Source organism: Cannabis sativa, chromosome 8, assembly GCF_029168945.1.
Source record: "Cannabis sativa cultivar Pink pepper isolate KNU-18-1 chromosome 8, ASM2916894v1, whole genome shotgun sequence".
Classification (NCBI taxonomy): domain Eukaryota; kingdom Viridiplantae; phylum Streptophyta; class Magnoliopsida; order Rosales; family Cannabaceae; genus Cannabis; species Cannabis sativa.
Window position 1 is genome coordinate 40,289,640 of NC_083608.1, and position 17,526 is coordinate 40,307,165.

The following is a 17,526-nucleotide window of genomic DNA, read 5'->3' on the forward strand; positions in this document are numbered from 1 at the left end:
AACTTTGTACCGCCTTTGATAAAGAAACCACTGGAATCTCTTGCCACAAAACCAACTCCATAGGCAGAAGAATCATTAAACACAGCCGCATCAACATTCACCTTAATACTATTAACACTTGGAGCATTCCATTGCTCAACCCCATCCCCCGGAATGAACCCGGTGAACAACAGCTCATAAACAATAGTTACTTAAATTGATTCTAAGAGAAACAATATGACAATTATAAAATTATATATTATTTTTAAATTACTAGAAAATTTATATAAATATTTTAAAAAACTAATATTTATATTAAAATAGTGATTAAATTATTGTTTAACATAAATAATTTTATATTATTCAAGCATTTTTATTTTACTATTTTAATTATTTATTAAATAAGAAATATGATAAATTATTTTATTATATATTTATGATATATACATAATTATATATGATATATTATTTTATTTTATAAGTTAATTATTTTTATTATTTTCTTTTTTTGCTACAAATTATTCATTTTTCTTTCTTTATTATTATATATTTTTATTTCAATTTATTATTATATATTTTTATTTGGGACTTTTTCATTTTTACACTTTAGAACAGTTTTTTTTTGTTGTTTTTTTTTTTTTGTTTTTTTTTTTTTTTTGTTGCATTTTTACATAGAAACTCCTATTGCAACTAGCGCTGCAACCTAAATTAAAACAAAAAATCGTATAGAAACCCCTATTGCAACTAGCGCTACAACCACTTTAGAAACCTAAACCGTAAATTTTAAAAAAAAATTAAAAAATAGTATATGGGGTAATTTTCCTTTTTATTTTCATTTTAATTTTTTTTAAAAAAAAAAAAATAAATAAAATAGTTCAGTCTATTTTTAAACCAAATACATAATTACTTTTAGCATAATTCAATCTTTTTCAGTCCAATTCAGTGTAATCTTGAGTACCAAACAGGTCATGTATGTAATGTAAAAATTGAAAAGCAATTGTAAGATTTATACTTTCTCTCTGTTTCAAAATGGTCACAATCTTCTTCATTTACTCCATCGATCTAATCAATTTTTACACGAAAAATCAGTGTAGAAAAATTAATACTTAAGTTTTTTTTTTTGAGATAACATAAATGACTTCTTAAAAAAACATTAAAAGAAAGAAACCTTCTTTTCTTTGCTAATAATATATAGATAAAAATCACTAGAGAGAGAAGGCATGTTAACTGCATAACACTGAATAAGTCCTTCACATTAGTGTTATTTCTCTTGCAAAAATGTGCGACGCCAAGTTCAAGACTACGGAAAAGTTTTGGCACGCATGATGAGAACCATGAAGGGAACTAGAAAAGGGAAAACTAAGAAAATATAGTACCATTTTTTCTTTTGGAAAGGAAGATATTCACCAAACCAACCAAACAAATACAATAGAAAAGGCCAAGTCCAAAACAACAAAAAGGACTAGCAACCTCTAAACTTGGAGTTGATCAACTGAATCGCAGCTAGACAATCCAGCGCAATGCAAATTTTTGGCAGCTTCTTTTCTACGGCCAAATGAACCCCAGCTCTAATGGCTGTCAACTCAGCCGCAAGAGGAGAAAGAGGCCACAGGATATATATAATCAGTTCGAGCCCATAAAACCTGCCCGTCATGGTTTCTAGCAACAATTCCAGAGAGGTTGGAAGAGCAAAGACCAGCGTCAACATTGATTTTTACCTCATTAGCAGCAGGAGAAAGTCCATTTCAGAGTACCATTAGAGGAGGCCAATTTGTTTGAACCCAAAGAGGAGTTTTAAAAATCTGCAACATACTTTGTGCACCATTCAACAACATCTTCAGCCTTTGGAATCATCTCTCCATGAACCCATTTATTTCTAGTTAACCAAATATGCCAAGAAAGGATCGCAAACAAATCATATTCAGCAGGGGAGAGTAAGGCCTTCACTAAGTCAAGAAAGTCAAAAGAACTACTGCAATAGTAGCTTCCACAGCCCACTCCCTTTCCATGTTGCAACTGTTGTCGAGCACTTCCAAATGGCATCCACAATATCCTTCTCTTGACTTCCACCACACCTAGAATACTTCGAATTAATGTCAACTTTCCTGCAAAAGAGAACACAGTTAGTTTAGTGGGGGAAGCCAAGGCCTCATTCCCACTTTCCTGAAAATATAGTATGATTTACAAATAATATATGGTTTTTTTTCTTTTTTAATAGACAAATAATAAATAAAAGGCAAAAACAGAAAAGTAGAACTGAGTTTGTTTAGCAGCATCTTTTTTGAGTGCTTTATTCATTATCAAGAAAATTTAAGCGATCTTTAAACAAAAAGGAAATCCCTTCCTTCTATATGATGTCAATTAATTGTGAGAGGGTCAATCTTATAACATCACCATCGTTATTTGGTGTCATTCCATGGTAATACACATATGACTATTGCTTTCTCGATAGCCTTAATTACAAGAAATGTAAGGATAAAACAGAATAACAGATCCAATTACATGATGCAATTCCCATATGAATGATATTCTATTTTTGAGGTGATAATGAGAAACGATTACTAAAATATCCAGGCCTTTCTCTATGACAAGCATGTATATATCTTATTGTCAAAAACCGATTTATAATATTATGTTGGTATAATAAAATTCTAAACTCTTTTAGAACCCATTGATATATGTAATACCTGGATCATGAGGGAACTTGCATCAGGAGTATTGATTTGAGCAATACTCTTCAAAGTAACAGAATTTCCAAAGTACAATATGTAGATAAACATCGAGTAAAAGATATTCATAGTACCCTTTTCAGGAAGAAAAAAAAAAGATATTCATAGTAAATATAATGCCAAAGTCTTTAGTTGAATTCGTTTAACATCCAAAAGCACAATTCAATTCATGTCAAATTTTTAACACACATTTAGCCCTGCATTTCAATTTTCAAACTCATTGCTTCTTTCTCAAATAACCAATTCACATAAATTTAGACTATACCGTAAGTCAGAAATGCAAACAGAATAACAAGTTTCGATCTGGTATATTGAACTCTCTTTCACTTCCAAATAATCAATTTTTTTAAAAAAAAAAAATCAAAAATTTGGACATCAATAATAATAATAATAAAAAACATTAGATTAAAAACATTGAAAAGAAAGAATACTACAAATAAATAAATGATGAAAATAAAGAAAAACCTGGCTTAGAGAGCACAATAGAATAAAAAAGGGGTAAAGACTATGTTGAAGATTCTTCGATCAGTTAAGCAACTCTCAAAAACCCCTCGTATGAATCATACCCCATCCTATAGCTTTATCAATTACAATCAGTTAGTAATAGTCACACCGCAGAAACGCTGTATCAATGAAATTTGGGCCGTCGATCACAACGGTGCGGTTGATGCGGTACAATGAAAAGTAGAAAGACAATAAATGGTGGGACACGTGGAGCAATCCCCTGACTCGAACCTTTCAGATTAAGCCACTTATATATATTATAATAAAGAGTGGTAGAGTGGAGCGTTACCTCAACAACGTCAGTTGTGCTTAAATAACCGACGAGAAAGCTTTAAAATAAAAAGGGGTTGCCCTACCCCAATCCCAGCCTCAGCCCGAATCTCTTACATTCTATTCCATCTCCTTTTCTTCTGCTCCATTTTTGCTGCCTCTCCTTTTCTTGCAGCCTCAAACTCTAGAGACAAACCTATTCTTTCACTTCTTAGCTCTCCTGCTTCAAAAGCCCCATCAATGTACACCTTCTTTTTCTTGTCATTCTGTTTTATTTAGTGGGGTTTCTTTGTTTTGATTCTTGATCTTACTATTTGGATTTCTATTTTGTGTAGGTATTCGCTTGATTGGATTCTTCCTGCTTGATCAAATTGATTTTTTTTTTTTGGCGCTTTTCAAGGTAGGGAGTTTTGTTCTTCTTTATACTGTTTGCAACTTTGTGTAGCTATACAAAAATTAATTATGTCATTGTGTTACATATACACGAGTTGATTTTTTTTATCAAACAAAAAAAATTGGCTTAATTTATGACCAAAAAGCATTATCATTTTAGTTTTATTAATTTCATGATGAATGTTGTCGGTCTACAGTATTATGTCTATTTTTATATTGAGTAATTGGTTATAGGAAGCAAAATATGGATAAAAATTGGATGTATCTACAAGATAGGCAGAGTAAAGAATATGTCGATGGTGTCAAATCCTTTCTTGAGCTGGCCAAAGAGAGCACTCGACTGAGGATTGATGAAGTACGTTGTCCATGTGGAGGCTGTAAGAATTGTCGTACTTATAATTTACAAACCATTGAGAGTCACTTGTATAGGTACGGGTTTGTATCTAATTACAAAAGGTGGATATTTCATGGCGAAGAAATTGACTATACTACAACTAGTCCACCTGAGGACTTCAATGTGATGTTTGATGATGACAATCTAGAAGATAATGTGGGTCAACCAATGTTTCCAAACAACATTTTTGAGGATGAGTTACTTGGTGGTGCTTGTGAAGGTGAGAGAAGTGAATCTGAAGCAATCAACTTTGCAAATTTGTTTGCTAAAGCTCGTTCACTTTCTTCAGATTGTAATAAGATGTTGGCATTGGATTTTTTAGCAAAGTTAATGCACTTGAAGGTATCAAACAAATGGAGTGAGAACTCATTTAATATGTTGCTCCAATTGTTGAAGGGTGTTTTTCCAGAAGGAACAAACTTTCCTACTTCATACCATGATTCGAAACAGATGTTGCGGGATTTTGGTTTTGGTTATGAGTTAATACATGCTTGCAAGTATGATTGTGCATTGTTCTGGAAAGAGCATGCTTCTTGTGAAAAGTGTCCCACATGTGATGAGCCAAGATATAAATATGAAAATGGAAAAGGCAAGAAGATTCCGCAAAAGGTGTTATATTATCTTCCATTGAAGCCGAGGTTACAAAGGTTATATATGACAAAACTTCATGCAACTGATATGAGATGGCACAAAGAAAAGCATGTTAGTGTTGAAGGTGAAATGAAACACCCGGCAGATACTGAGCAATGGAAAGACTTTGATAAGCAATACCCTTGGTTTGCACAAGACGCTCGTAATGTTAGATTGGGGCTAGCAACTAAAGGCTTCAATCCATTCAAAAACACAAATAGTTCTTATAAGTTGTGGCCTGTGACACTCGTTCCTTACAATTTACCACCGACTAAGTGTATGGATGAGTCATTTTTCATGACAACATTGTTAATTCCAGGTCCAGAGTCACCTGGGAGAGAAATTGATGTATTCTTGAGGCCTTTGATAGATGAGCTGAAAGATTTGTGGAGCAATGGAGTTGAAACACGTGATCATTTAACTGGAGAAACATTTCAGCTTCGTGCATGTGTATTGTGGACTATTAGTGACTTCATAACATATGAGAGTTTATCTGGCTGGAGTTTGAGCACAGGATTTTTCTCCTGTCCAATTTGCCAACGTTTTACAGATGGTTTGATAATTCGGGATAAGATGTGTTTTTCGGGTCATCGTAGTTACTTGCCGCCTGGTCATTCTTGGCGAAAGCATAGACAATATAAGGCGAATTGGTTTAAAGATGATGCCTTACCGCCAGAGCCAGTGTATTGGGAAAACATGTTGGTGACTCTCGACTCTTTACCAATCAAGACACCTGGCAAAAATCCAAATAATGAAAACAGAATGTTATCTCGTTATGACACATTTTTCTATAATTGGATGAAGAAAAGTATTTTTTTTGAGTTAGAGTATTGGGCCACACTGAAGGTAAGACATAACCTGGATGTCATGTACGTTGAAAAGAATTTCTGTGACAGTATTATTGGAACATTATTAAACATGGAGGGAATGACAAAGGACACAAACAGAGATCGCAAGGACTTGTCTGATTTGGATATAAGGGAAGAACTGCACTTTAAGCTTCACAAGAACCGTTTGTTGAAACCACCTGCATGCTATACTTTATCAAAGACAAGGTCTCATTGTTCAGATCCAAAGACTTCGTTTTGTAAATTTTTCAAGTCTGTTAAACTTCCAGATGCTTATGCAATAGACATCTCAAAAAAAGTTAGTATAAAAAATAAGGTAATATCAGGATTGGAGGCTTATGATTGCCATGTGATTTTGCAACGTCTTCTTCCTCCTGCAGTTGACCTTCATTACATACACGAGGATATTACTATTACACTGACCGAGCTTTCCAATTTCTTTCAAAAGCTATGTGCCAAAACTTTACTGGATAAAGATTTGGACAAACTACAAGAGAGGATAGCGCTAATTTTATGCAAGTTTGAGAAAATCTATCCTCCATCCTTCTTTGACATCATCGTTCACTTGGCTGTTCACTTACCACATGAGGCAAAACTTGTTGGACCTGTTGGCTTTCGATGGACATATCCATTTGAAAGGTTTGTATTTGAGTATAACCTGTAAATGGTTTTTCCATTTTCTATTTGCTTGAAGAATATGTTATTAATTTTTTTATTCTTATCTATGACAGAAACTGGGAAAAACTCACAAAGTATGTGAGAAAAAATTGTCAGCCTGAAGGTTCGATTGTAGAGGCTTACATTGCTAATGAAGCAGTTAGATTTTGCTCCATATATGGCCATGACATTGATACATATTCTAGTGAAAAAGATGACAATTTAGGTCCTAAACAAACTCTTCCGTCGTTTCGTGTGTTCTCACATCATGTTAAACCACGTGTTCAACCATTTGGACACGAGGGATCTGTGAAGTTGTCTCGTGAAATGTTGCAACAGGCCCACTGGTTTGTACTTCTCCTATCAGACGAGTTAGTGCCTTATGTTAAGTAAGTGATATATTTGCTTCTTCTTTTCCTCCTTGAACTTTTGTTTTACTACAAAATGATCCTAATCAATTAGTTTTCAGAGAGCATAAGAAGGAATTGAAGGCAATATCTGATGTCAACTTAGAAGAAAGGCATAATGAAGAATTTCCTGCATGGTTGGCGAATCATGTTAGTCACTATTTTTACTTTTCCTGACTTGAATATTTTTCTTAATATTGCTTATACTATAAATAACATATATATATATATATATATGTATATATTTAGGTGAAACGGTTGCGTCAAACTGAGCCAACGAAGGTCTCAGATGAGCTTTTCTCATTAGCTATTGGACCTGATTTTGAGATAAATACCTACTCTGGCTGCGTAGTTGGAGGAGTAAGATTTCTTACTGAAGAGAAAGATAGCCATAGAATTGCTCAGAATAGTGGTTTGTATTCTATTTCAGAAAGTGAAGGTAAGGTTGCGGAGTGCTATGGTAGTTTATGCAACGTGTGGGAGTTGAAATATTCATTTGGTCACCGAGTTGTTTTGTTCAAAGCTAAATGGTTTGACACAGACCCAGAGGCTGGAACACCTAGTAAATGCAACATCACTCAGATCCGTGTCAAAGTTACTTATGACACTGCGTTTGTACTTGCAAAAGATGCAGAGCAAACAATTTATCTCAATGGCAATTTCGGGTTGAAGTATGCCCAAAAAGTGAGACCCAGACTGTTTTGGGATGTTCATGAGACGAGTAGCAAAATGGAAGTTGATAAGGATGACAATGCGGATGATGACCTCAATTCTTGTAATTTTCAATGGAATGAACAAATTGATGACATTGCAATGAAAAGTCTTGTTCACCAATATGGTGAGGCAGAAGTGATCAGTGATGATGTTGTTCCAAATTTAAGAAAAGAAGCTGTTGGCCTCCCAGCTGAAATGTTCGATGATGCATGGTTCAAGAACTATCTTGCCCCGGATGAAAGACCATGGGTTAATTACACTGGTAGTGAATCCGATAATGATAACATCAGCTTCTCCTCAAGTGATTACGACATGTAACGGTACATGTTTTTTTCATTTTATTTTTCTTTAGCTTAGAAATGTTTTTTTCTTCCATTGTGTTTTCATTCTTTGCTTAACTTGTAGCAATTGGTGGGATTACTGTAGTAGTGATTAGAAGCCTCTCTCTTGTCTTAGAAGCAGCAGTTACCTCGTCTCTATGTTTAGTTTGTGATTTTTCTGTATTAACATTTATAATTTACTATATGACTGCATTGATTGTTAGCTGGTTCTTTATCTACGAGGGAGCATTTTGAGAATGGACTTGAAGGAAAACACCACCTCTAGCCTCTGAGCTTTAGCAGGACCAGTAAACTTTATTCACTATTGCTAATATGTCACTCCTTTTTCTAGCAGCTTTAGGATGTAGAGATGTGGTTGGTAATGACTGGAGTTCTATTTCTATTGGTGTCATTTTGTTTTGTTTGAATCTGTCAAGAGTCAAGACTTTGTTTGCTTATTTTAGCTTGACAAGTTTCTCTTAAACATCTTTGCTGCCAGCTTTAATTAATTAGTTAGATCACACTATCCTTATTCTAGCCTGACAAGTTTCTTTTGAGACCAAATTGACCACTAACTATCATTTTTCGATGGAGTGAATCTTATTGTCTTACAAGAAATATTATATATCCGAGACTGTATTCCTAAAAGAATGTCAGCTGCATGTTCATCTATTGAGACAGATACAAATAATACTCAAATATAAGATAAGGGACACTCACAATATAAATAGTATTCCCTGATAGATATATGTATGAACTATATGTTAACTCAGTCAAACATGTTCCACACGGTTTATTTCGTTATGTAGTCTTGGACTGTTAGGGGCAAGGTAGTGTAGAGGGAGCTGCAACAATGCAATAAATGGTTGCAAAAATTCATAAAAAACTACCGTCATGGCTTGTTCACAACTCTTCTTTTTTCTCAGAATATTTTCTGCTTTACTGTATGGAATATGACATTTTTACTACTCTAGCTTTCACTTAAACTTTTGTGTAAATAACCTAAGTGCCAATTTCTTTATTGATGGTTTATTTTTGTTCTTAATTTTTTCTTAGCTCCTCATTCTTTTATTTTTATTTCCAGTTAGTCCCTAGCTATTGTTCAGGAAGAAAAATCAAGAGAAAATTACACTATATTCCTCTTTTAATTTGTTATTTTTAACTTTTACCTTTTTAAAATTTATTATGTTTAACTCTTTTTTTAATCATCTTATCAATTTTACCCATATCACTTCACAATAGTTTTCATTCTTTTCTAATCAAAAGTTTGCCCTAATTTTCCCACAAACATATACATCCATCTACAAAGAATACAAATTTATTATATTTGAATTTATGTCTTAGTTATGTGATTGTTTGAGGGTAATTTTAGGGGTGAGCATAAAATCTAAAAATCGAAAAAAAAAAAAAAAAAAACCGTTCAAACCGACCTACCGAACACCGTTGGAATCGAAATTGACGAAACTGAAAACTGAAAAAACCGCTAATGGTTAGAACTACCATTGAACGGTCGTTTTTTTTTTTTTTTTGTTAATAAACTGACCGTTATATATATATATATATATATATATATTAATTTATGAAGTTTTATTTCATGTATTATAGTTTTTAATAATATATATAAATAATATATTATTTTTTTAATAATATTAAAGTTAAAAGAATAAGATAATTAGTTGTTGAATAATTAATTTATATGTTTGTAGTTGTAAAATGTAGAATAATGTATTTATAGAATAAATTACATTATTTTTTTTTTAAAAAAAAAAAAAAGTTCGGTTTGGACGGTTTAAACTAACCAAATTGAGGTTCAAAACGGAAATAGGTTCTGGATTGGTCGGTGGGTTTTCGGATTGCACCCAGGCCCGGCCCTGGGCATAGGCGGGCTAGGCCTGTGCCTAGGGCCCACCCAGTCCAGGGGCCCAAATTTTTTTTTTCCTCTTTTAAAATTATACATTTTTTTACCGATTTTGAAAAATACCATATTTTTTCTAATATAAGGGCCCAAAAAAAAAAATTTCTCCCTATGGCCCACTTTGTTTCAGGGCCGGCCCTGATTGCACCAATCCAGATCGAAAACTAAATTTTGGATTTTTATATAGAAAAAAACCGACTAAACCAACTGATGTTCAGCCCTAGGTAATTTAGGTACAATACTCATAAAAAGAATTATATTTAAATTAAATTTTATTTGGAGGTAAATTTGATTAACGTATAAAAAAGTGGGTACTTTTCATCTTCTCCCAAAAATCAATAGATCAGTGAAAAGCCCACATGGGTAAAATAGAGAAGGCCCATATAAAATAAACCCATTAAGAATTTAATAAAAAAAAAACTATTTACAAAAATATGGGAAATAAAATGCAAGTTTTGATATATACGGCATAAAAAATTAAGTGTACAAAATATGGTATTTTCTTAAAAAATATTAAAAATAAGGGAAAAATCATTATACATAAGGAAATGCCATGAAAAATTTTAAAATTGTGTTTCTTTTTTTTTTTTTCTTTCCTTTTTTAAAAAATAAAATATTGGAATAAAAAAATAATGTCAACTAAAGTATTTTTTTTACAAAAATTAAAGGAATGCTAAAATAATTTTATTAAAACCATAAATTAATAAACCAATTAATTCTATATAATCAGAAATTGGTTTCTTAACAAAAAAAAAAAAGTAGTTATGAATATCAAAACTCACATAAATTTTACATGCTTCTTAGAAGTTCTAAGACTTGACCTTCAACTCAGTATCAAAATTAAAACCAACACAAGATCAAAATTAAAACCAGTTGCAAATTTTTGAAAAGTTCCAAGACTCAATCATCAACTCACTATACAAAATAGTCATTATCCACTAAAATAAAATATTAGCTTCAATAAAAGTAGAAAATAGATGAGAATATTCAACATAATTATTATCATTGTCAAAAAAATCGTTGCTACTGAAAAGTCACTATAATTAGACATCGAAGTTGTCACCGATGTTGGACATTGGAGTTGTCGCCAGAGTTAGACCTTAGAATTTGACAAAGAAAAATCCATAATATTTATCACCTAATTAAAAATATGACACCGAAAAACCAGTTATGTAGATTAACCAAATTAAAAACTAAATCTTAGAACCAGTTATGTATAATAACAAAAACAATAATTTAATATAGAAACCAGTTTCATAATACAATCAACTAAAAAGTGAAAAAACATATGACCCCTAAAATAATGAAAAAATATATCAATTACAAAAACTAGTTACTTAAAAAAGAAAAAACACATACCAGAAAATATTTTTTAACAATAACTTTAAACTAAATAAATAATAATAATAAAAAAAAACTCGTTACATTAAACAACTTAGCAAACATTTGATATAGAGAAATCGTAAAATAATTAAATTAAAAATTAACTCACATAAACCAATTACCTAAATAATTAAAATAAAAATTAAATACAAAAACCAATTACTAAATACAATTAACTTAAAAAATCAAAATAAAAATGTAAAAAACCTAAAACAATAAAATAATATATTGAAAAAAAAAAACTAATTAATTAAAAAAAAAAACATATCATCGTAAGAGAATTCTAAACATATAAATAAACTTAAATCATTTAAACGAGTTGTATTAACTAACCAAATAAAATTTTTAACACAGAGAAACCAGTTACATTAACAACCAATTGAATATCATATAAAAAGAAACCAATTACATCGAACAAACATAAAGAAATCAGTTACAGTAAACAACCAATTAAAATCTTAAACATAGAAGCCAATGGCGTAAAAAATTGAACAGAGATAATACAACTAAACAAAAATAAAAAAAAAATTAAAACACAAAAACGAGTTATTAAAAAAAATAAATAGTTTAGAAAATTAAAGTATCAGAAACTAGTTTCACTTATAGCTAGTTAAAAATTTCACACAACGAAATCAGATTCTTAAGAAAAAACAAAACTTAAAGCTTAATTACGTATAATAACAAACTAATCTCAAATATGTGAACCCTCGGAACAAAAATCATAACAAAACATAAAATAATAAATAAAGAAGATAATTAAAATCAATTCTTCAGTTAACCATATTAAAAAAAAATACACGCCGAGACAAAAAAAATTAATAACTCGCAAATATAATTAAGATAACGTACAATGCACAACAAAAATCTAAAAACAATATATAAGTTTGAAAATATGTTTCGAACTTGGAAACAAAATAATAAAAAAATACTTAAAATAAAATATATACAATAACATCATAAAATAGAATAACCCCATCACAAAACTATTAAAACTAGGAATGTAAACGGGGCGGGACGGGTGCGGGGATTGCTCCCCCACCCCCATACCCGCTTCTTAAATTCACCCCCATACCTGCTCCAATACCCGTTTAAATTAAAGCGGGGGCGGGGCGGGAATTACCCGACGGGAGAAGGATTCCCATCGGGTACCCATTACATATATATTTTTGAAAAAAAAAATGATGTCTCAAAGAGAATTAAAAAAAAATCATCATAAAAAATTAGTAAAACAATATACTTAAGTGGAATAGTGTGTATAGTAAAAAAAAAAAGAGTATAATCAATAAAAAGCCTAAAGCATGAAGCTATTTTAATTGTAGTAGTTATGATTTTAAAACTTAAGTATATACATATATCATATCGGGGCGGGTTCGGGGTGGGGGGGGGGGGGGGTATCTATTCCCCCACCCCCGCCCTGTTTCTGACTCGGGTATGAATGTTTAAATCCATACCCACCCCCGCCCCCGAAAGTCAACCCCTGTACCCGCTCCATTAGGGACGGGTACCCGCGGGTATCCAAACCCGCGGCGCCATCCCTAATTAAAATCTGTGAACCATTGAAACTATTTTCTAAAACCTTATGAAATCAATTTTGACCCTATAATAAATCATAACAAAACATAAATGATAAACACTTAATAAAGATAACTAAAACTAATGTCATTAGTCAATCAAATGGAAAGAAAAATATACACACAAAATACTCACAAATATAATCAAAACAAACACAATGTACAACAAAAAAACTAAAAACAAAATAGATATGTGAAAATTAATTTCAAACCTAGAAACAAAATAATAAAAACAAAAAAAAACTTAATGAAGATCAAATTGCAAATGACTATTATCTACCTACTTAAAGTAAATTGAAAAACTATGTAGCAAGTTTTCATTAAAATACTTTAAGTTGCAGGAACTAAACTTGGTACAAAGTGACAATGACAAGAAAAAAGAAAAAAAAACATACCATGTCATATATATGTTCGGACTGAATTGAAAACCATTAACGACCCAAATTCAATTATCCACTCTTTCATAGCACTCAATTCGATCGGCATACCATAAAGTGATAAAGAGCATGTGCTTCCGTGCTCTTTGAAGATGGCTGATCTAGATCATCATCAAGACAAAATCCACTTCCATCATCAACAATCATAACACCAGATCCGTATATTGTAACATCAATATCAGAACAAGGTTTCATAGGAAGAAGCTCTAGTGAAACTAATCTCAAGTCTGAATTGTAGAGAGACCAATTATGAAGCATACTTCGAGAAAGCTCATTAGGATAGCACAAGTCCAAGTCACTATCGAACACTATGAACTCATCAATTTTGTCGGCAGAGGTCTTGTAAAAAGTAGGTAGAAGATAGTCATTTGTAAAAAGCAGGTTCACTGACAACCAAAAATAAGAGGACATGGACGAAAGGAAGGAGCTAGTGTCGGCCATTAGAGAGAGAAAGTTTAGTGTTGGTTTTATAGACTTGTTCTCGGGTAGTCATGGGACTAGTTCTGATGTTTACTTGTTAAATTTGAGGTGATTTTGAGTTACAAATTGAGTTTAGAACTTTTTAAAGCTTAGGTCCGAGATTTAATGGTGTTTTCTGTTTAAGGGCTCGATTTTAATTTCTGTTACGTAAGGATTATTGTATATATGATATATATGTGTCATGTGAAGTTTAGAAAGATTTGGATAGGTTTCAAGAGTATTTCGGTGAGTGTAAAATTTGAGATTTTCGTGCCTGAAAACGATCTGTCGTTTTTGTCAAAATAGCCTGCTGTTTTGGAAATTCTAATGATATCTAGAATCGTATTTTTGTCATAATTTTTTTCTCGGGTGTCCGTTTTGGACGTTCAATGTACCGTTTCGAAGCTTGTGAGGAGCTCTATCATATGGTGTATGTTTTAGAGCCAAAATATAAGTTTTATTGTAGTGTATTTGAACTATGGAATTTGGTAGGAAACCCTAAGTTGTCATTTGCAACTGTTAAGCATTGTTTTGGGATAAACACTTATTAGTTTATTATGTTAGAAAATTAATAATATACCCAAGATCTATTTGTATATAACATAGAACACAATAGTAATATATAATAATTAGGTATGTGTACCTGATTGATCCATAGCAATTATCTCTGTTTGATCCACAGCAGTTACTCCAATTTGATAGTGCAATACTATCAACTAAGTCTTCCTCCCTAGATCTCTAAATCAGAAGCAGTTTTATTTATCTGATTATCAAAAGGTATACAATTGTGATGAGACAATATGTATTTATAGAGTTAGGGAGGGGACTTAGCTACAAAACCCTAGTTGAAATTTGGGCACCTCATCAAAGGCTTCAGTCAACTAGAAAAGCCCACACTTCTGCTTCACCTAGACTTTACACACAGATGCTAAGCCCATTAACAATTGATCACCAACAACATGGGCTAACACAGCAAAGAACTATCCAATCAACCCAAGTTTTAATAAAACCAATAAAACTTAATGTAAGCCCAAATAAAAAGTCTAACATTCTCCCACTTAGGCTACATTAATTTTAATACATATATATTATATATCAAAATAACTTTATTTGAAAACGACTCATGGGTTGAACAACAAGAAAACATTTGTGGCCACTTTAAAAAATGATAGTTCTCTGATAGCATCTCAACATACCGGTCCAATTTAACCTTTGATAATGAACTATGACAATCATATTGTTTTTAACTCAACAAAAGACATTCATAATCACAAATACCAAAGTATTAAATCGACATGGTCAATAAGTCTAGCAGTGTGGTAAGGAATTATGTTCAACATGTGATCAATTTAAAATAACATAATATCCTTATCAGTCCTCAATTTCACTGATACCGTGATGCTTAATAAATAAGCCAGTGAAATTCATCATACACCACTTAAAATAAGTTAGTGTCACTAAATATGCTTAAAGAATTAAGCCAACAACATATCATTGTCATTAAGCAAATATACTTAAAATACAATGATCACAACAATATATGAACTACATGCTTTCAATTCAATCATTCTCGAGAATATAACAAAACCTAACTGAAAGCATAAACATCCAATAATCAAAAAGTATTGGCCCACATAGTAGTTCATAACATCAACAAGTAAATTACATATAAATGTAATCTCAAAAGATAAAATAAGAAACTCCCACTAACCCAAAGGAACAAAAGATTATAAAATGCTCATATGAACAACATGTAATCAAACAATATGGCACTTAATCCTTTGGTTAGAGGATGTAACGCCCCGATTTCCCGAGACGTCACACTCGCTAGTCCGTTTAAAACCATTTATAATAAAAACAATAAACTAATTTATTATAAACAATTAAAGCATGAGATCTCATTATTTTAAAACAAAAACACTTGATTCATTTACAAATTTTTAAACATTAATTTTTACAAAAGTAATCGAGCTATAATCTTTAAAGAAATATTCTTAAACCAAAACATCGTGACAATCCCCTAACATGTAATCCATGCCTCGAGCTCGCCACCATCACTGTGTAGTTTTGCCTTTTACCTGCACACAGAGTACCCGTGAGCTAACGCCCAGTAAGAAGAGCTATGTAGGACATAACCCCCCCAACCAGATAACATAGTCATAAGTATAACAATATCACAACATCAAATCAATTCATACCATACTTGCATACATATAACAACATGTCATATCACATATTATTCTTACATACAATACAACATCATATCACAGTGTAATCTTAACGCATGCTATACTCACACACATAACACATCGTATCTTATCGCACATTGTCCTCACATACGATAATCTACTCCCACTCATGTTGATCAGACATGAAGTGTAACTTGCCCTGCCTTGTGTTGTTCTCACACTCGGCATCCAATAGGGCAATTCCTTTTCACAAGTTGTACTCACCCATGAAAGGATAACCTGCAAGTAAACCCATACAAGCAGCCAAAAATATATCCTGCAGTGCTATGCTCACACCAGCAGCAGAAAACCTATCCTATAGGTGCTATCATCACACAAACAGTCAAAAGCCTTATCACTATCACACACTAATAACATTAGCATAAAACAACAATCTACCATAAAACATGTAAATACAAACCCATAATACAGTTGTATGTTTCAACATACACGCTGTGCACAGATGTCCACTCTTCTTACCTCAGTTGTTAAGAACACTTTCTTGCTACTCCAAGCACCTCAATAAATTTTCTTGTTGAGGACAAGATCCTCAAATCCCACTGCTTAAGACTTGTTATCTCGTCACTACTACCTATAACAACACATGGTTCAAACGAGAGTGTATGTTAGGAAAAAAAAAAGGAATTTAGTTGTTATATTAGTATTTCTAACGAGAGTGTATGTTTCAGGTTTAATAAATTAGACATATATAACTATTGGTACGTTCTTAAGTTTGATTTTTTTTTAAGTGTTAATGGATATATAATTTTAAGCTCTACTCTTTTATTAGAAATAATTAAGTTGAATTCTGGTTAAGGGTGAAATCTAATTATTAAGGTTATAATAGAAGAACAGATTGTGACAGTCAGTAGTCCCGTGATCCGTAAGGGGATATACCGGGTAAGCTGTGCAATCCCACACCGCTTGGAGAAGGTCAAGTGTGATGATTTTGAGGGTGTGTAGGTATGGGACTACACAGTTGAAGAGGGCTTAAATGGATTGATTGGCACTACCAGTAGCCAGAGTAGCGTACTCGTGTATAAGAGTCATTCATTCTGTGGGTGTAAGGGCCCAATGGAGGCTTGAAGCGGGTGCATTACTAATGATATATGATTAAGTGAGTAAAAGAAAAATGTATATGAGAATTGGAATAAGTGATTTTTGTTCTCGTGTTATTCTTAGAAAGAGTGATTTTGATAGTAAGTCTTATTCCTATTTCATAAGTTGGATGGATTAGTAAATATTTTTTTTATAGTGATATGCATGTAGCTCATTCCTGAGAGTATGTTAACTTGTGTGCTTCTAAGCCTATATATTGGCTAGCTCGCATGTGTAAGAAGACCTTAAACGATCTTTAGCTTACATGTAGTTTATGTAATTTATAGAAGACATATGGTCTGTTGAATGACATTGGTTTGTTGATGATATATTGGATTGTTATGTGTAGGGCAACATTCTTAATAATTATGCTACGAAACTATAATAACAGAATTGTAGCTTTATGGAGGAAATTAAGTTAAAAAAAATTAATATTCAATGAAAGAATGGGAACAATTAAAGAGAAGTTTGCATAAGTTCTTCTACCCTACTCCTTGTTGTTTGTTATTTTTGTATTGTATAATGAGTTCTCAAGTGGTATATAAGGATGTTCATAAGAGAAGAATTTTTTTTATAAAATTACGAGCATG

General features: G+C 32.1%; 1 protein-coding gene and 1 long non-coding RNA gene across 2 annotated transcripts; one reads left to right on the top strand and one right to left on the bottom strand.

The window, feature by feature from the left end:
* Nucleotides 1–1,205: 1,205 nt before the first annotated feature.
* On the bottom strand, nucleotides 1,206–3,310 carry LOC115699182 (uncharacterized). The gene is made up of 2 exons (XR_004008303.2): nucleotides 3,174–3,310; nucleotides 1,206–2,084 (listed from the first exon to the last, which is right to left on the bottom strand). It is a non-coding gene; the product is annotated as an uncharacterized LOC115699182 (long non-coding RNA).
* A 282-nt stretch (nucleotides 3,311–3,592) lies between these two features.
* On the top strand, nucleotides 3,593–8,329 carry LOC115699180 (uncharacterized). The gene is made up of 7 exons (XM_030626449.2): nucleotides 3,593–3,724; nucleotides 3,818–3,882; nucleotides 4,110–6,386; nucleotides 6,479–6,793; nucleotides 6,874–6,961; nucleotides 7,061–7,845; nucleotides 8,070–8,329. The coding sequence occupies exons 3-6, from the start codon at nucleotides 4,120–4,122 to the stop codon at nucleotides 7,841–7,843; spliced, it is 3,453 nt and encodes a 1,150-aa protein (XP_030482309.2). The 5' UTR covers nucleotides 3,593–3,724; nucleotides 3,818–3,882; nucleotides 4,110–4,119; the 3' UTR covers nucleotides 7,844–7,845; nucleotides 8,070–8,329.
* The last annotated feature ends 9,197 nt before the right edge of the window (nucleotides 8,330–17,526 follow it).

Coding starts and splice junctions, on each gene's coding strand:
- LOC115699180 (XM_030626449.2), top strand. CDS start 4,120: ATGGATAAAAATTGGATGTATCTACAAGATAGGCAGAGTAAAGAATAT. Junction 6,387..6,478: donor TGGACATATCCATTTGAAAG/GTTTGTATTTGA, acceptor TATCTATGACAG/AAACTGGGAAAAACTCACAA. Junction 6,962..7,060: donor CTGCATGGTTGGCGAATCAT/GTTAGTCACTAT, acceptor GTATATATTTAG/GTGAAACGGTTGCGTCAAAC.